General features: G+C 38.0%; 1 protein-coding gene across 1 annotated transcript in view; it reads right to left on the bottom strand.

The window, feature by feature from the left end:
- LOC128738446 (uncharacterized) overlaps nt 1-19,658 on the bottom strand; it is a 40,832-nt gene extending 21,174 nt beyond the window's left edge. Inside the window, exons 1-4 of the mRNA XM_053833580.1 lie at nt 19,489-19,658; nt 19,139-19,423; nt 18,605-19,080; nt 10,553-10,737 (exon numbers count right to left, since the gene is read on the bottom strand). Of these exons, the coding sequence (XP_053689555.1) occupies nt 10,553-10,737; nt 18,605-19,080; nt 19,139-19,320 (843 nt within the window). The 5' untranslated portion in view covers nt 19,321-19,423; nt 19,489-19,658. The remainder of the gene's footprint in view (nt 1-10,552; nt 10,738-18,604; nt 19,081-19,138; nt 19,424-19,488) is intronic.
- Nucleotides 19,659-21,175: the final 1,517 nt, after the last annotated feature.

Genomic DNA, 21,175 nt, shown 5'->3' on the forward strand with positions numbered 1-21,175 from the left:
TGTTCGAATCTCGGCTAGAGGCTGCTGTTAAAGTAAATACGTATCGTAGCACAAACCATGCAGTTGTGTTATATTTTTATAGCTGGCTCCAAAGTTTGTCGATAAAAGGGCAGGTTCCGAAAATAATCCGAATTTTTTGTTTTTTTTGTGGTGATAGACCACAATTACAAGCGATAAGTTTTTACGTTTTCTTTTTAGCTTGTATTCATTGTTAGGTTAATTTTGTAGTCAATCATGTTATGATATTCATACAAAAACAATTATCCAAACTCACATTTGTTACATTCAGTCACATTCGTGCAACTTGCCATTTGTTTTTGACCGTCCTAAGGAACAAGGTAGGACGAATATATGGCCTTTTGTATAGGTTACACATCGAGTGCCGAAACCTGTTGTGAAAAAAGTGGCATCTTTGTCATTTATTCAGACATTTATTCATAGTTTCATCGAAATCGACAATGGGCATTTAAAACCGAGGCGGTGAACGATGAGAAATAATAAGTTTCTGATCCTTATTATTAAAATGACGCTAGTTTGCCCTACAAGATACCTATAATTATACCTACCGCCATCCGGGGTGACATTGGGCCACGGGGGTGAGATTGGGCCAAAAACCAAAAATGTTTATTTGTGAAAATTTATTATATCTGTAGAAACTGGAGACTTAAATTCAAAATGATGATGAACATAACATATTTATTCATAACTTAGAATGGAACACAGATAATATTAGCAAACTATTTAGCCTAAGCAGGGTTTCAAAGTTCGCGATCAAAAATACGCGGAAATAACGCTTGTAAAAAATGTCCCGCATAAACCAACCCAAACAAGAAATCGCATCAACTTGCTATCTTGAAGGTATATAAACTAATCATTTACAATGTTTCGAAAGGTTATTATGTGTTGGATAAGTTATGATTACGAAAATAATATTTTTCGAAACTTTGTACTTTTCGAGCTTCACGGGGGTGAGATTGTGCCAAGCCATAATGATCGATCCAATTTGTGGATTTCACATACACAACAAAAATACGTCAGTATACACCAGCACACTCACATTCTTTACTATTGAGCACAATATTTTGACAGATTAGATTGCATCATCCATTTTGGAGCAAACTGCATCATAGGTCTGCTAAATAATTTAAATTAATTTTTACTTTTTCTCTGGAAATTTCAGATACTTTGAATAAAAACTCTAATATAAGACGAATATATTATACCGTGTATAAACTGCCAGTTTTAAGGAGGGGGAGGGGGTAGGATAGGCCACATGTTCTGCGGCCGCGGGTTCTTGAACGAAGTAATGGTTACTTTTGTTAAATAATCAAATAGGTATGCTTCCTTAGGATACACCCTTTCATATATCTCCCCCTTGTTAACCCTAGAAATGCTACTGGCTATATAAAGGCTCTCCATTGACTACGAACTCATTTTTAGTTATTTCAGACCACTCCGGGTTATTTTCGTTCATATTTTTTGTATGATGCGTTGTTTTTGGCCGGCCCCCTGCCCCTAATAGTCCACTTAGTTCATGGACGGCCACATATGAACTACTTTATACTGATCTTTATGTGTATTGTTTATAAACATGCTAATGTTCACTGCTTAGGTTTTTAGCCTAACTTTATGTTTTTGGCACAATGTCACCCCCTAGAAGGGGTGAGATTGTGCCAAAGTTGATGCACTTCCAGTAAAATTAGGTTTCATTGTAACTAGACCATCTCTACGGCAGTTGTTAATTGAACAATTTAGTATATATTGACAGCTTCGAAATCAACTTAGTTCCTAAATTGTGTGTATACTGAGCTAAAGAACAAAAATATATACTTTTTTGGCACAATCTCGCCCCGGATGACGGTATGTATAAAACGCAAGGAATCGTTTGGCGATAGTCCCACTTCGTGAGACCTCGGAGACCTCCCCAAAAATCATGATAAAATCAAATTAAACGGTATAAAAACTTATTTGCAGCTCGTGAAATGAACTCAAAAAGCTTCCAAATGTTAAAACAATAGAAGAATTAACCCTCTAACGGGTAAGACCGTCTAGAGACGGCCTTCGCTTTTGGAGCTCCAGAGCCGCATACGAAATTTGTTTTTAATTGGCAATACGCAAAATGTGTTCAGAACAGATTTCTTGACATTTTGATACTAATATCATAACATTCTGACCATGCGTTCAAAAGTTATCATTTTTCAAAAATAAAAATTCCGAAAAATTCCGAAAATAATTAATGCGCGAATATTCCCTTTTTTACTTTTGAAGGAAAAGGACATCTAGAACAAAATGATTGACCTAAACAATTTTTCTATGAGTAAATCTCATGCATTATTTTAATTTTGTAATATATCTGAATTGAAAAAATATCTGGGCAGAGTGTAAGACATGAAAAAAGAAAAGGAGAAATTGGAGTTTTTCTTACCTGGCGCTCCTCCAGATAATTATTTTTGCATGAAAATCAGCACGTAAGGTTTTTTTTGTGTGTACTTTCATGATAAAATAGTCATTAGCTTGATCGCATCGTTTTTACGGTGTTGCCCGTTAGAGGGTTAAGTTTCTCCCACCCCATATTGTGCAAAACGCAAGAATAGTCCATTTTGCCCAATTCACCCCTGAGTAATTCTCTTTGAAACGGGGCTACGACTGACACGAGGTCTTCAAATATTGGAATTTTTATACCTGATTGGTTGAAAATGGTTAAAATATAAGAATTACACTTTTAATACCTCTAAACAGTGAACTCCGTGTTCGCCAAAGGGCCCGACAGTTTAAAAATAGTTGGGGGGGCATGGGCCCTCAACCGATTTTCGTTTTAAGAGCACCATTGGAAAGCTGAGAAAAAATGCTACAAGAAACATTCATAAATCTGGGTCTGCATTGACATTAACTAAATGAAACAAAGTTGCTTGTTTTAGTGTGTTCTATAACTCAAGAAATTTTTTTTTATGTTTCTAAAAAATCAGAAGTTTGGATCACTCTGGATTCACGGTCACCCTAATAATGTAAGAAGATGCGCTATATTTTAATAATAAACTTATTTAAAGACACCATCCTTGAAAAATTACACGTTTTAACGCAATAGCAAATGGTCGCATTTCTGCATATTTAGGAGAGAATAAGGCAAAATGGACAATGGAATTCTTCACGGTATAAAATCGATAAATTTCAATTCTCTTTCTCTTGATGTTTTTCAAATCAATTGGTGCTATTCAAGTCAGGGGCGTAGCCAGAAAAATTTCTTTTACAAAAAAAATCGAATATAGCCTAAACTTATGCAGTTTATTCAAGAAATGGAGAATTATTTTCAGTTAAAAGCAATTTAGGTTGAAATTGAGTGTTCTTCATTGGACAAAAAAAATAGAATTGAAATAAAATAAGAGAAATTTTACCTCTAAGTTGGCATCGAGGCATGTGTGTTCGAATCTCGGCTGGGAGAGGCTGTAAGAGTCCATAGGATCGAGTCTCTTCGAGACGCGGCCAGGGTCGAAACAATCTGACAAATAATCCTGCATACTTTTCAAGATCGCTCTTGAGGGGGTAACTCAACAAGCAGATATCCAACCAAGAAGCTTGATTTTCAATAATTGTAGCAAACTACGCAAGCTATGCGCTTTGATATTAAAGCCAGAAACATTATCATGGCGCAGGCCATTTGCGCTAGACTGATAGCAGAGGCCAGGAGGATTGAGCTTAAAATTAGGGATTAGGGAGTTTTTAGGGATTTAACAATGCGCACTGACGACATACACGCCCTTGCGGACGATATTTGGCGGAGTACAAGCTGGAAGTGAAGAGTGACGCAGATGCAAGAATCGAAGGACACTACTTGAGGAGACTACTAACGGATTTGGCGATAGTCGGTAAGGTACGGTGAACAGGCACTCAGAACAGAGGGACTCAACGTGCGATATGGCTTGACCGAGTCTTACCGACAATTTTTATTTTTTAAATAGAAAAAACTACAACTTCAGAAACGCCTGCGAAATGGGCGACGAGTAACCCAAAATCAAGTTGAATAAAGCTTAAAACAGCACGAACCATCCCGACTCTAAGCTGCTGACGATGACGAGGATCGTACAACCAGCCCTGCAAATTTTCTTGTGGTTTAAACCAGGATCCGGCAGTGTCGAAACAAATAAATGAAGCTGACTTTCTTTCATCTTCGCGTCATACATGAAGCGACTGGTTTCATTTATTGAACAGAACGTTTCAAGCAAGCGTCAGCTGAAGTTGGTGACTGTTCCAAGTGACGACAACTGAAAGTCAGGCACGAAAATGAAATATTACATGCGTGGACATACATGTATGAATTGTTACTCAAATTCAATTCATTTGCGTTAAAAGTTATTGAACTTCTATTGAATATTTGATAGAAAAGTGAAAATTTTACTGACGTTTGACCCGTTTTACTGACACTGATTGAAGCCAGGTTTGAAGCGAAGCGGTGTTGCTTCTGTTGCAACCGAAGCTTGATTGCTTCATTGTCGAGTGACGATTTGCAATTAAAAGTGACGTTGTCGGGTCCTGCTGATTGCTGTGAAATTTCAAGCTAGAAAGTGTTGAACAAATGTTCTTCTGCACACCCCCCCCCGTCGCTACGCCCATGATTCAAGTTTATTCCCCGGTATTTGAGTTAGTTTTAATCGGTTTAATTAGATTTGGCTTTGTAAACCAGCAAAACTTTGGGCTTAAACGTCATTCTTCTTTATCGACACATCTCGTAGCCGGCTGTTAAAGTACAGGACAATTGCGGAGCTATTTAGTGCAACGATACTATTGACTCAATCCGGCAATCACCGTCTACTCAAGATTCGAGCATTCGGTATGTTACCATGTATTCAGGGGTGAATTGGGCAAGATGGCTATTTTTACATTTCGCACAGTATGGAGTAGAAGGAATTTAAGTTTTCTGTTTCATGTCAAATAAGTATCTGTAGAGTTTATTCCTCGTCTTCTATTCATATCCCTTTCCGGACGGCACGTTTTTTTAAATGTTGCGGAAAATTGTTACTGCGAAATAACTACTACTCCTAGAATGTATTTAATTATTGTAATACGAAGTGAAACTATTCAGCTAACATTGCCCAACCTTTACTCATTGTAGGTTGCATGAACGATTCTTCGTAAAATAATTAGCAAAAGCTTTCACCTACACAATAGTGTCTGTGATCAAAACCAGGTCAGGATAGGGCGCCATATTTTCGTGGTAACAATCACCCACATTAAGCAAAGCCTCAAACCAATTATACCAGATTGCATTCAAGAAGAGCAAAAATAATATAGTTGCAGTTGCGATTTGCTCTCAATCAGACGCGAGCGATGTACGCGGGTTGCAGCTAGTTAGTTTGTACCGTGGACCCCCGTTCGTTTGACCGTTTTTAATCTGGACACTTTTTAATTTGAACCCCGCTGGTTTGCACGATGTGCAAATTAAAAATAGTTCAAATGTCATTCTCCACATGACATCATTTGCTAATGAACACAATGCACATAAACACGATTTGTTTGTACTGATCTAGCATGTTTAATCTGTTTCACATTTTGTTTTCCCAACGATTATGATAGGAATCCGATCTGAGAATGAAATATTCGTTGCTTGAAACTGCCAACTAAATCAAACCACCAAAACAATAACAGGACCAGGGCGGTCAGTTAGCACAAGTTTCAAGTTACAAGTTTCAGCATATTTACGGTTACCATTACCAGTTGTTCATATTAAAAACTAACCCCGTTACTTTGCATGAGGAATCGTTCAAACGAATAGGGGTCCACGGTATAATGCTGTTTGGGAATAAAAGGGCAAAATGGACCTCTTCCCGAGGTTTGCACAAGATGGAGCTATCACCAATCGACTCCTTTCGTTTTTTAAATACAGGTATCTTGTAGGACTTCAAATTAACGTGTGGAGTCCAACAGCACCAGCTGTACATAATTTAGGCACTTACAGTAAAATCAAATGGAAGTGTCTAAATTATGTACAGCTGCTGATGGGGTTCAAATAGGATGGTTACCCTAAATATTTGTTTAAATAATTGGCTTTAGGAGCTTATTTTTCCCACTGTGCAACGGAGGTTCGCGTAGAAGGCCTCATAAAAACGCCTAATGGAATGTTGCTCGAGGACGACGGGCCACTTCGGTTGCTTACCATTCTTTATGTGAATAGTGAAAAGTGAGAAGTGAATAGTAAGAAGTGAACAGTGAGAAGTGTATGGTGAGAAGTGAGAGCTGAGAAGTGAGAACTGAGAAGTGAGAACAGTGAAGTGAGAACTGAGAAGCGAGAACAGAGAGGTGTGAACAGAGAAGTGAGAATAGAACAATGAGAAGTGCGAACTGAGAAGAGAAAACTGACAACTAAGAAGTATGAACTTAGAAGTGAGAACTGAGAAGTATGAACTTGGAAGTGAGAATTGAGAAGTCAGGTTGAAGAGTGAGAAATGCAAAATGAGATTCTCGGGCCGCCGGGACACTTAAGTTACTTACCATTGTTAATGGGAATAATGAAAAGTGAGAAGTGAATAGAAATAAATAGTGAGAAGTGAATGGTGAGAAGTGAGAGTTGAGAAATGAGTAACGAGTAATGACATGGGAAACGTTCATGGTAGAATCAAATTGGAAGGCCACGGATACATCCAGACAGGCAAAAAGATTCATAAGACCAAGTGCAGCAAAGGCCCGGATCTTATTAAATCTTAATAAAAAAGACCTTCGGGTAATTACTGGTCTGTTGACTGGTCACTGCCCGAGCAGATATTACCTAAATAAAATTGGGAGTAATGACACTGCTCAATGTCGTTTTTGCCAATTTGAAATGGAAACTGCTGAACATATACTCTGCAACTGTGGTGCATTAATAAATCAAAGAATGTCAATATTTGGAAAGGGATTATTAGAGCCCCACGAAATTTGGCAAAGCGATCCTGGCAGGGTATTAGGCTTTATAAAACGAGTCGATCCTAACTGGGATTGTGTGCTATGTCAACCATTGTCCTTCACACCTTAATTGTGACAGGATATTTGACTAGCACCAAATCAAATATGGGTCATACAACAATAGTGCTTATCAATGGACGCAGTTGTGATATGGCTCTACAGGAAAGGAAAAAAACGAGTAGTGAGAACTGAAAACAGAGAAGTGACAAATGTGTAGTGAGAACAGAGTCGTGAGAAAAGTGAGTGAGTGAGAAGAGAAAACTGACAACTGAGAAGTGCGTACTTAGAAGTGAGAATTGAGAAGTGAGAATTTGAAAAGTGAGAAGTGCGAAATGAAATTCTTAGGACGACGGGACGACGATCATTCTTTATGTGAATAATGAAAAATAAATAAAAAAGAGTAAATATTGAGAAATCAAAAGTGAGCAGTGAATAGTAAGTTTGAGAAGTGAATAATCAGAAATAATTGGGGAAAAATTGAGAATTGAGAAGTGAGAACAAAAAAGTGAGAAATGAGAAGTCCGAACTGAGAACTGTGAATATATAAGTGTGAAAAGAGAAATGACAACTGAGAAGTGCGAACTGATTAGAAAAAACCGAACTGAGAAGTGCACATTGAAAAGTAGAAATGATAAATGAAATTCTCGGGACGACGAGTAGGAGATGAGTAGTGAGAACTGAGAAGTGAAAAGGGCGCACTGAGAAGAGAAAACTGAGAACTGAAAAGTGAGAAGTGAAAATTGAAGAGTGATACAGTGGGATTCCGATTTTGGCATGCCTCGATGTTGGCACTGACCGATTTTGGCATCAAAAGTATTCGTTTTTGGCAACACAAAGTATCTCGTTTCTAAAAATATGCTAAAACAATTAACTTCCGCATACATGTTCAAAAAGACTCAAAATGATGACATCAGTTAGTACATGAAAAAACGTATGTAGTTGTAGAATGTTTCGATAAGTAATATTTATATTGACGTAGGACTATTTCTTACTACAGGGTGATTGTTTGCGTAGGCCTGATAGTTATCGTCGGGCTTTTTGAGTATAAAATGGTTGCAATCGTAGAAAAATCATTCATAAATTATATTTATTTTATTTTTGACTAATTTTTATTAAATTTTTCCCTATCAGAAAAGGGTCTCGATTTTGGCTCGGTTTCGATAGACGACACGCATTCGTTGCCAAATTCGAAATCTTACTGTAATTAAGAAGTAAGAAATGCAAAGTTAGAACTGAGAAATGAGAACTGACAAATGAGAACTGACAAGGGGGAACTGAGAAATGAGAACTGTGAAGTGATAAGAGAAGGGAGTAGGGAGAAGGGAGAAGGGAGAAGTGGTGAGCAGCCAAAAGTATGCAAGCTATTGAATACTCTTTAGTGTTACATTTGCTCTCGGGCCATATTGGCCGCCTGTCTATATGGCCACATATATATTTTCGCAGCCTTGGTAGAGTTCGTTGGTTCTAATCCGATAGTGATTGTCGGGTTCGTAAGCTAGTTCCAACCCGGGGCTTTCATAGTGTGGCAAAAAGTAACGGTCCAGTAACATAGGTACTGTACCTCCTATGACGCTTGCTAGTTTGTTAGATTTCTGCTCTTTACCTCTTCAGGTTTTGCTCTCACCTAAGAGTACTGTCAGATTTGTATAATTTTAAAACTTTTTTATTATTATTCCGTCTATTGTAGCCATTCGTTTTGAGTTCAAATAATGACTAATTTCATTAATTAGGAAAGACAAAAATATGAGGTTATGTTTAAGAGTTGTAGTTTCGTATATTTTGACTGAAATTCAAAATTTATGATCGGTATTTGAAATTAGCAGAAATAAACGGAATTTTCTCCTAGCTTTCTCGTTAATTCGGAACATGATTTACTGCATAAATTAAAACTTGTGCGAAAGGTAATAGGTAATATTAAAAACAATATGATTACACATAATCTCACATGATCGTATGGTCGTTGCACTAGCAGTGTAATTGCCCTATACTCTAACTGCCGGCCGCGAAGTTTGTCGATAAGGGAGGGTCAAGCCTCAAAGACTTTTGCTTTTTTGAGTTTGAATATTTTTTGAATGTGTTGAGGCCAGGAATGGTTCGATTACTTTGACTCAATTTTGATTCATTTGACAGTACCGTCTTAACGGGGCCAAATATGATAAAATTATATACTGGACATTTGTAGAACAGATTAATATCTATAATTTTGCTGAACAAAGTTTTGCTGTATCTTTTGTAGTTACGGCGCTATAATGCCAGCATCTTATTAGTAACTAAATGAACGTTCATTTAGTCACATATTTAACATTGTCATATTTGGCTCGGCTGAGACGGTACTGTCAAATGAATCAAAATTGAGTCAAAGTGATCGAACCATCCTTGGTTGAGGTAGATAAACTGTGATTAATTCCTTTACCAAAAACTGTAACCTATTTGATTGCTTATTGCCTTGAAACTTCTAGAACGAGGGATCTGTCCGATGAAAAATTTTCTTCGCTCAGATTAGCGACTGATGCTATCAAATTTAGCACCAAACTTAGTAACAATTGTACAAAGCTATCCTAAAACCTCCATGTTTTGGGTTTAATCAGCAGATCAGCACATAAACTTCCTAAGCAGGTCAACATTGGCGAAAGGTGAATTATGATTCTCTGTTCAATTGCCTCTACATAGCATAGAGAAACCTCTTGTAAAGATTAGCGCTCACCGTCAGTATAGTTGCTCGGAAAACGGATTTTCCCCCGATAAGAGCCACAATTAATTACCCACGCACTTACCCTACCATTTGTCTCACCCGGCACCCGATGATGCGGTCGCTTTACTGCTATCTTCCATTTTGGCTCCTTCAGATCCTTGAGCCTGAGGCACAGGCAGACATACTATATCCGCCAGCCAGTTGTGGCTTGGAGGGTTGGAGTGACAAATCCGAATGTAGCACGTAGCACCTTTTTCCGTTGGTTATATCCTATTTTAAATGTCGATTCCTTTTTTCGTCTGGCGGTAGCTAGAGGGCACGGTTCCAGCCGAACAAATTGGGTTTCTGCCAATGTTTGCTTCCACTTTTTGGTTGAAGATATGCTAAAGGTTTATGTTTTTGTTTTCGATTGTTTCTGTACATTTCTGCTATTGAAGTTTAAAGCGAGAGGTGGAAGGGACAGATTTATACAATTTGTACAAAAGTTGAATTTGAGTGGGGTTTTCCTTTTTTTTCAAAATAGAAATTTTGATTTGATTTGATTCCATTGCTATATACAAACACAAGTTTTTGATTTGATTTGTTTGCCAGTGACAATTGCGGAGAAGCAATAAACAACAGATTCATAGAATGGCTAATAATGTTGTGCCAGAGTAAGACTTGTGGGTAGAAGTTTAATTTACATTTTTTGACGATATACTAATGAAAATATTCACCATAGACGGGAAAGTAACGTACACATAACGTATAGGAGAGAAAACCTTTATACAAGAGTTTGTCGCAGTATTTACAGATGAGCTGGCGTTTTGTTGGTCACAGAGATGAAAAAAATTCATGCTCGTCGTACATGTAGGTGCGTGATATGTGATAACAAAGTGCATGAAAACAATAATGAGGTGCGTGGAGAATGTCTAACGCCATACTTACCACGCCCTGTGGTAGACCGACATCGTAGGTTGGTGGTGGTGAAGATGGTTGATACGGACCTCGGGCGTATCGGAGGATACCCAACTGTTGGGCTCGTTTGATTCCACACTCGCCGAGACCGCGCAGCTGAATCCAGTAAGCACCAATGGCTTGATCAGCGTTAATTACGAAATCGTATCGTTCACCTGGAAGCAGTAACAGTGGTTTAGTATTTTTGGTAGTCTGTAAGAAATCTTTCAAAAGCATGAGCAATATTTTTTATTCAATGCAAAATTGATGCAGTACAAGCCTTTCGGTATTGCCCACCAAGCCACGAAAACGTTAACTAGCGTAAAGGGTGTATGGTGTATCATACATTCGGCATTCGAAAGTCTGATTAAAGTTCGCGTGTTTCCGTTCCACGCCCTCGACAGGGTCAGAGACGTATAGAAAAAAAACCTTTAAAATAGCGCTCATATCGTGATTATGGTGGTAGCTTCAAAACGTTCGATCAGCCATAACTCGCTGCACAGGGCGTTTTACACTAATGGAAGCAAGTGTTTACCGAATGCTACAAATTTGCACCTGAACGTTCTTAATTTGTTCAATATGACTACGCTACAAGCGGTATATGCTACGCTCCATGTGCCCCCCGGGGTTGATTTGGGCCGTGGTAAGCTAAATGCTGCCATTCCAACTGTCGACGAGCGGCTCCCCATCATTATCGGAGCGCATTTTACGGCGATATGGCAGTGGGGATTCTTGAAGGCACAAAATAGCCATTCTCTTAGCTATTTTTTGTATTTCTCGCTATTGTATTGTTCGCGTTAATATTGGACCAGTAAGAGGTTCTATACGATTGCATGTCATGCAATGTTAGCCATGACATGTACCTGCTCTAATTGTAGCAGTAATAGTCGTGAATTGATAGTGGCGAATAGTGACAACTTGATAACACGTTATTACTGAACAGAACTCGATTCTAATGTACGAAGGTTAAATCCATTAATTAAACATTGCATTAAATGGCGACCGCTCACTGTTTGTTTGGTGCGTCAAATTTAGAAATCAACTATTTTAAGTACTGCGTTAATTTCTGAAAACAATTCCCATGTTGTCGGGTAAATTTTTTAACATCCTCTAACCTCTCTGCGAGGAATATAAAAACTGCCCACAAAAAGTTATTCTAACATATTCGTATAAAATATACGGCGCCCATAGAATCAATGATTACCATTTCGTGAATGAACTTACAACGGTTGAAAATTGTCCCTAGCTTTCATAACTTTTACGCGGGGGAAATAAATTATATGAACACCGATTGACGATTGATCATTAAATCCGTCACCAGCGAAGATTCATTCCGTGTTTTTCGTTTACTGAAATACAATAAATAGATCATTTTCCTAACAAACGATTGCTATTTTTCAATCGTGTTTACTATCGTCGATTATCGGAGGCACCGTAACAGGTACCATGGCTATAAACAACTTTTTTACTGAAGCTGGAATGGTACAGTGGAACGGATTTTATTACACTAAAAACATAATTGTAACTGGGAAAACAATATTGCACTAAATTATTGTTTCATTGATTGGCGTTACGCTAGCTTCGCTGGAGTTTGGATGATTTTTCGATGAGCAATCGAACAAAAAATTGATCATAAACAAACCATAAACCGTAAACAAACAATCATTACTGGAATGGGGCAATAAACTTCTAATGAGAAAGTTTCTCAGGCTTTTGACGTAGGACTTCGTCTTACTGGAAGGTAGGGGAGTTTTTTAATCGTAATCGATCGGAAAATCTTCAACGAATCGACTCCAACACAGAAAGCTTGAAAATTTACATTTTATTATTTTTATCATAATTTTGTAAAATTTTTCAGTGTAATACAACATTTCCTTTGACGTCATTTTGATCAAAGTTACTCTTTGTTAGTTTTGAAAAGTTTACTCCTGACGAAAAAATATGTTTAATAGAAAATGAATCTTTGCGTGGTATTCAACATACCAACAAAATTTTGTTCCAATCAAAAATAGTCGAGACAATCCGATTTGCCATTTGAGCTGGAAATACTTTTAATTGACCTGAATAATCGACCATATTCCGATCTCTGCCAGCAATCAATGAGTATTTTGATTACATCATCTATTTGTAGTCCCAAGTCTAACACGCGATTGCGTCTTAAAAACCACTTTCATCATTTTCTATTTGAGTTCCTTTCGATTCCCAGGGATGATTTGTTGTTGGTCATGTATTCGTAGTAAGATTTTCACGGAAGGATCTTTGTTTAAAACGGAAATTGTTGTTTTTCTAGTTGATCTTACTGCTGCATTATAGTATTCAATACTTCCAGGTTACTCATTACTTAAATAACACTCAAATTAAAGAAGGGCATCGTTTATTATTTTAATACTTTGTTTGTATGCCAGAAGGTTACTGGGTTTAAAAGCCGGTCCGGCCAATCTTGAAGATTGTTGTCTTTTATAGCTGAGGGTAGCGGATCCATATTTCACCAGGAGCCATATTTCGCTAGTGCAAAGGCTTTTTACAAACTTTTGACACAGTTTGCCTTGTTAATAAATTATCTGGGAGCATTCACAATTTGAAAACACCATCTCGTACAGGGGGTGTAGTTTTTACAAAACGAGAGGAAAATTCAAAACAAATTTCATTTATTCAATTAATTTTGATTAATATGATCCAACGCACAATATTTCAATTAATGATAATTCTACTTCTACTTTGAGCTATCTATTTGCTGAATTATCCAATTTGGAAAAATTCTGCAAAATTGAAATTACGGGTGAAATATGCCCGTAAAAAATTACCCCAACACGTAGATGCAATGATGCAAATTAGGTCATTGCAAATTATTTCAAAGTTTTGTGTTTTTGTTGATTTAAAAAAATCGATGTATGATATATACATATGCTCTTGTTTCAACACTGTGTAGAAATTGCCAAAAAATAATCTTAAGTTGTTACAAAAATAATGATGATCAACATTATAAAAGTCCACCACGAAAAATATCGGGGGCTAGTATTTACCCATAATGTACGAGACGATATTTTTATAGGTATTTCTTGTACGAATTGTATCTATTTGTCTGTGGTTGAACAATCGTGTCCAAGCATTTTAAAGCATTTTTTAAATATTTTACTACTCGCAGCAAAAAGATAAAACAACATTTCTCCAAAATATCTTGATGTCGTTTTGATGAAAAAAATCTTCTCACAATTTGAAATGCAGCCCTTCGACACTTCCCTAAAAATATATATATTTAACGGGTGACAACTAAAATTTTGTAATTTTTTTCTCAAGCTGTCAAAAAAGACAAAGATACATGAAGAAGATCTGATCTACCGAAATTAAAGATACATTATCCATTGTTGAAAAAAAATTAGTATACATTTGAAAACGGTCCGTAATCGGCTGTTCGGTGAAGCTTTCGTTTGACGTCGAAACAGGAGCGTTGTACGGCCGTCATGTCAACTTTGCGAATGCATCTCTTGATTCTACCAATCAATTTTTTGCAATTTATGATTCTCCAGTAATTTTTGTACACCACGGAACTTAAAACCCCGAAGAAATCTTCGATTGGGCGCACTGAGACGGATTTTTCGGGTTGTAGTTTTTGGGTAAAAATGGGATCGAATGGGTATTCAGAAACGATTGTGTTTCTTTGGCATAATGCGATGATGCTATATCCGGCCAAAACACGTATTGTTCATTTACATGACGTTGTAGAAACGGCATCAAAATTTTCTTCAAACTTTAATTGATAGCCAAACCAGAGGGCTTGTTGTTCAAGAAACGAGAAAGAGAACGATGTCCTTCTGCGTCCATAATTTTGACGGGTCTTCCACTACCTTGCTTGCGAATAGTTGTTGGGCATCCTAGGATATGGTAAACAGTCAAAGCCGCAACATATTCGCTTTTTAAATGTTGTACCATATACTTTTTGCCGAGATTTCTGTGGCAGTTCGTAGAACTGTACAACGCGTTCCTGAAATGCTTCTTGTTTCGACGTAATTTTAAGCAAAACAAGGCAAGCATAAGCAAACCAAAAAATATTAATAAAAAGAGGAGAGAGAGAGAGAGCTAACACATACATACTCTCATTTCTCTCTGAGCTCGTTGGTTGTGGAGTATAGCGGCCTCAAAAAAATTCCAAAATTTTAGTTGTCACCCGTTATCTTTGCCCTCGATTCTACTCACGGGCGGGAGCGCGAGCCCTCGCGCGTAATCCAGCGACAACTGTAGCTGTTAGCTAAACACATACACGCAGAAACTCATTGCAGTGCATGAAGAAATAAGTGCGGGAGTTTTGAAGGGATGCTTTTGCCGGGTTGTTCGTTAGAAAGAGTACGCGTGTGAGAGAAAATTAGACCACACGAGTGTGGGCTTCACAACACTGCTGTATGTCAATTTACTCTGAATGCGCTATTCTGTTAGGCTCTTTTGGCTGTGAACTGTTTCGCGAAATGTTAAACTTTTAATTAAAATTTGATAGATGATTACTTATTTTCTCTCCAGCCGGTTAAATAGCAATTTGAAAGGATCATTGAAGATAACACACTAGCGCCAGAAGCAAGTGGTTGTCACTTAAAAATAAACTATCTTTAATGATCCATTGTGAACCATTTCATACCTTGACAGATGGGTAGTTGTTTTACTCAATGAAAGCAAAAAAGGTCAGGATGAAGCGATGTTTCTGTAATAGCGAACTGGTTGATTCAAGATAGGGCTGAAACTGAATGAGTTTTTGATGTTCATTCGCTCTCATTTGACAGATAAAATTCATTCAACTTCAACTCGGGTTGAATAAACAAATTCGCTACACGAGAAGCATTCATGCATTCATTGGTAGAAAAATCAATGGATCAAATCAAACTCTAAAAGTTAACTAAAAGGAAAACATTTCGCGGAATGTTCACAGCCTAAAAATATTTTCCATGCACTTGTTTCAATGGTTTTAAATTGAAACATTCAATATATCGTGCCTCTGTTTGCAGTACTACTGCAATGTACGTTTTTTATGAGTTACTGTGCTCGTGTGTTTGTTGTATCTATCAAAAACAATGTTTTTAATTAATTTGGAGCGGTGTTTGTCACATTTTTCTTCGATTAAGTTGGTTTAAATAATCCAGGTAACCATTAAGCATTAACATGAACAGTAAATCAATCTCTTATTAGCGCATCTGGCATTTTATATAGCGCGCATTATAAGAGGGTTAGCGGTAAAGTAATCGCATATTTTGCCAAAATACCCTTTAAGTCAGCGGTTCCCAACCTTTTTTCGGTTCGCGTACCCCCTGACGGATTTCCCTACACTATTCTGCAGCGAACTAAAGTTTTGGCGAACCCCCATTTGGGAACCGCTGCTTTAAGTAGCAATTATGGTGACTTAAATCCCAGCTAGCATTTTCATATGTATATAAAAGATAAAAATCAGCATTACATACAGATGTACAATGTTACGACTATGTGAGTATTTATATACGATATTATCCGATAAGGCGCAACTCGCTTCGTGCTGCTATACAATTTTGTGCTGAATCGTATGTGTGTCAGTTATTATCATTATATAAGAGAGAAAATCAACTTGGGCCCACTTTATCAAGCTTTAGTTACGATTTCGAGTTTGTTAAGAGATATTTACGATAATTTTCGTACATGGTTATACGAGTTGGTGCTAGCTAGGGATGCTTTTTAAGTTTGCCTGTGAATAGCATTGGTAATCGACTGAAGTTTTTGGAGCGTCTTAGTAGAATACGAAACCTAAAAATAAAAAAACTTATCCAATTTAATTCTACTATGTGTATTTTATTCAAAACAGACACTGAGGAAGCCTGCAAGTCGTAGGCGAAATACGTATCTGTCATTGAATAAAATACACATAGTAGAATTAAATTGGATAAGTTTTCTTATTTTTTATTTTTTTTTTATTTTAAAGCATTGGTAATGCTTATTGGTTACCTAGGAGGCGTTCGAATAATTCAAATCTAAAAATAAAGTCATAAGCCATGTAAAAGGGTTGGTCTGTAAGGTGGCAACACGAGGGATCAGATACATTAAGAATAAATAACATTAAAAAAAGGGTTGATTATGCGATCTTTTGAAAACTAATTCCAGAAATATGACGAAAGGTAGAGTTTCAAGAGAGATCGGATGTAGGATGAGTAGATCGGCACAGTGGCAAGTAATTATTTGAAAGTTCCAGAAAACTGCTTTGATTAAACAAATGTCAAAATAGTCGAAGTTGTTAGCGCGAGGTAAACAATGGGTTGTGAAATTAACATCAAATTCTACTATTTCATTGTTGAAGTCAATGTTGAAATCAATGCTGCAATATTTAAATATAATTGGCAGAAATTCATCACATTCTGGTTGAGTGGTTATCGAGATGGCATAGAAGCAAGGACAGATCCATCAAAAATCACGTGGGATGACGTGGAAATTTTGACTGCATCCCACTGATGGACCGGGAAATACCTAGGAATCCAGGTGCTTATTCCTGGTGGAACAAGCGCTTGATAGGGCTGCTATTCGATAAAAATGTTCTTGCCAGATGCCAGTCATAACGTAACAGTTAAGGCTACAGTGCCATGATCACAGACATTTTTGTACCACAATTAAGTGCCGTCACTGTGGAGTAGTTATGGTTTCAACAAGTCGGCGTAACATGCCGATCATGTGATTTAACGCCGTTCGACAATTTTTTTGTTGTGGACGCATGTGAAGTTTCTGGTTTACGCCACTAAGCTGCATACGAATAACATCTCGCCACGTTTTCATTAGTAGGTACACTACCTCGGTTGCTACAAAAAGTGCTTGAATAATGGACTTTCTACTGATATGAAAATCATATTAATATAAAAATGACAATGGATTATTTTCCGAATTAGACCAAGTTCTAAGTTTTTAAAAAATTGTGCTTTATCTTAACTTGGACACTGACGAAAGAACTTCAAGCCTGCTGAAGCTCACTGCTCACCTTATTGACGTAATGATTCACAAACATATAAAATTTCCTTCTGCCACTCCATGTAACGTAAATTGAAACTTGATTTTATACCGATTGACCATATATACCTCCTACACTTGCTGCTAGAGGAAAAATCAAATGAAAATTATAGGGACGTGATTCTCCAGCACCGTTTATTGGCTGCGAGAAAATTCATTGAGCAGCTCTGTTAAATGGCACTGAACTAGAATTGGAACTCTATATCTAGACGGTAATTACGTCGTAAACTAAACCGTACCCGTTTTGCACCGTACACATGCAACTGTGAATCGAACTATCGATAGTGAAATGCACAGTAGGGAGACGATGCTTTTTCATTCGATTAAATTTCGATTCGCCGTCAGCTTAATTAGGTCTCATGGGAATTTGAGCTAAATTAGAAAATGGTTAAGAGTCGCTCTATGAGTTATTTTTTCAGAAAAAAATATTTTGGACAATTTTTTTGGCTTCATAAAATCTCTTAATATTCACTGATGCAGCTCGAAATTTTAAGAATCGTTCCTGAGAGAGAGATGTACCTAAACATATGTTTTTTCGCATGGAAGTGGTCACCCTACTGTATTATGTTGAGAGCACATCACGTATAACGTTCTTCACTTTTATTAACCATCGTTGGTTTTACGACCGGTTTTCAATGTTTTATGATAAGAACCTAGCCGTTTTGAGGTTGAAGATTTTTAAGTAATTGAGCTAATCGAGTTGGCAAGTGGTTTCCAGTATGACTATCAAAGTTCTGCATTGGTTAGTTGCTAGGGTTCTCGTTTTTTTAAAACTGAATCATGGTCACACGCGAACTATATTTTTCTTTCAATTGCATATTCATAATGATGGGGCGTGGTGTGGAGGTTTCACAATTGCGGTTTTGAGTCACAAAAGAATGGCACATATTATACAATATTAATTCGTCCTCATATGGAACCGCCTAGTTGGAATTAAATTAGCGTGATTGTTCTGCAAACAGAACGACACGACTTGTTTGTTACAGTGCCATTGTGGATACATCGTAAAAGTGGTTCTAGCATAATTGGTTCAATTCTTACCTGAGAATGAAATAATAGTGTTGACTTGCACTGGCTGCACCGGTTCTCCGTCGGTGGCGATGACCGTCAGGGTGTGTCCTTCGATGGTAACTTGAGCCGGACAAACGGATGCGAAAGCGTTTATCATTCGGAATCGGTAGCGTCTTCCGGGTGTAATGGTGAAAATTTCTAGCGGTGTGTTGGTCATGAAGCCGGTATTTGGATCACGGAACTGACCCTTTCCGTTGATAAGCAGCGATTCGGGATCTTGGCCGGTGTTAACGGCAAGACGACCCGGATATCGTTCGGCGGCATCTTCATGCAACCAATCGCTTACCAGCATAATATGTGTGGTCAGATCAAAGTCATACAGGTGCGAGTTTGGATCACGGGAAGGAGGCTGGCGAACGATGATACTACCATAGAGACCATCCATCTTCTGCAGCCCAGTGTGAGCATGCCAGAAGTGAGTTCCTGCATTACCGGTCCATTGATATCTACGTTGAGTAGTTCAAAATTAGGTTCTTAAGCTCAACACTAATGATTATTTCTTACCTGAATGTATTTCCCTGCTGAATTGGGCATTGCGTCACAAAAGGCACACCATCGTAGTATTGCGTTCCTCGTTGCCAGATGCCGTGCCAATGGATAGTCAGTTCCATACCTTCCATGTGGTTCTCAACGTCGATCACAACTCGATCGTTTTCACAGACCTGTATACTAGGTCCGGGAATCATTCGGTTTGCAGTAAGGATACCTCGCTCGACACCATCGGCAAGAACGCATTGGCAGTGACTCCACACGGTGTTGGTAGCGTTTGGCGTACATATTTGGCACGCTCTGTAGGTCGAGAAAAAATGGGTTAAATTCTTAGTGATTCTTAGTGATATAACCAGCAGACTTACGCTCCAAGCACGGTGTAGTACTCAACGGTAAAGTGATAGTAGCAGATTCTTGCCGGTTCTCCCTCTCGGCAAGCTCGTGCGCACTCGTCCGGTGCGGACAGGCTAGGATTACGTCTCAGTTCTGCAGTAGCGCTACTGCTGAAGTCCAGATGGCGGAATGGCGAACGTGGATTCGGGTTTGCGATGGAAGGGAATCCACTGGACAGTGAGGACAGTGAGGGTTTGCTCACTAGAGGAAGCGCCTTAGGACCGGTTTTGGTCAGCGCAGGGTGTGTCTGCACCAGGCCGTGGGTGGCCTGGAAGAAATTTTTGGTCGATGGAAGCGTATCGGCGATGTGAGGCTGCCACCAGGACGATGCTGGAGACTGATCGATGGCTATTGTAGGTTTATCTGTTGAAAATAGACAAAAAAAGATGGGGAAATTGAGTGATTGATTCTTGATAAGAAAATTCGTGAAAAAAAATAACACAAAGGCTGATTATAACTTTGTTAAATGGGTGAACTTTTGACCCATTGTCAACCACTGTGAGGGGCAAAGCGTGAGAAAGTTTACGTTGTTGCGTAGGTGCAAATTGGATTCGTGTTCTCGCAATGATAACCAGTATGTTAATTAGTGGTTGTACGCTGCAGTTTACTAACGATAACTTTGCTTTGATCAATCACAACAACACTATCGTGTGCCGGTAAGTCTCGCTGCGTCATTTAATTACGACAAGCTTCCTTCGGTTGCAGTTAGGAATGAATAGTCGGTGCTTTCAAGGAAATGTGAGCTGCCGCCTAGTCATTCCTGCATTTAAACTGACTGCCGTGTAGGAGATGTGACAGTAGCCTAATTGTAGACCCTTTTTACAATCTATTATGCCAGTGTACCCCATTCGTCACCACGGCTTTTACAAACGTGCTGCTGCCATGGTCATTGGGATGCTAGTTATTGTAAGGGCCGTATGCACTGTAGTGGAAATTATATAAAAATAATGTTTTACTGGGTTCTGGTGAAATTACCTTAAAAACTCTTATAAATATTTGAACAAACACAACTCGTGTGTTTATCGAGCAAAATTTGTTATCAAAAAGGAGTATTGTAGAAAAAATTAAACAAGTGATTAGTTTTATGATATAAAATATAATATATCAACTAGAAACGTACGTTTCAATCTGCATCTGTGAATAAAACGTACGTTTTTAGTTGTAACCGGAGAAAGTAGATATGAGTTAAAATAAGAATTCTTTGCAATCCTGAAGATCTGCCAGAAATGCTATTTAGGTCATGATTTTTTCCCGTTGATCAGATCTACCTGCTTTTCTTTTTTTTTATAATTGGCATTTATTTTACGACGAATTTTATTTTTGGCCTAAATCTCTTTTCCTAGTTCCACCCTTCTTCTTCACTTTACCCTTCATAAATATCCAGTATTCCTTGATCGGTCCTAGCTCCGTAAAATCTACCGCACTTGTTTGAAATAGTGACATAGGGACACCATTATCATTGTACTACTGTTTGGCTAGAAAATGGAATCAATTTCTTACTACTCCAAAAAAGGTAGTAACCTCTTCTGAAGGAACTCCTTTTGAAAAACTTTCCGGTTCATGATTTCAGTAGTTACGAAAGCCTAATTTTTCAGTCTATAGCTGCAGATTGCTTCAGAAACGAGCAGCTTTTTCGAGAACTTTGATATCTTTCTTATT

This window comes from Sabethes cyaneus, chromosome 2 (assembly GCF_943734655.1).
Source record: "Sabethes cyaneus chromosome 2, idSabCyanKW18_F2, whole genome shotgun sequence".
NCBI classification, from domain to species: domain Eukaryota; kingdom Metazoa; phylum Arthropoda; class Insecta; order Diptera; family Culicidae; genus Sabethes; species Sabethes cyaneus.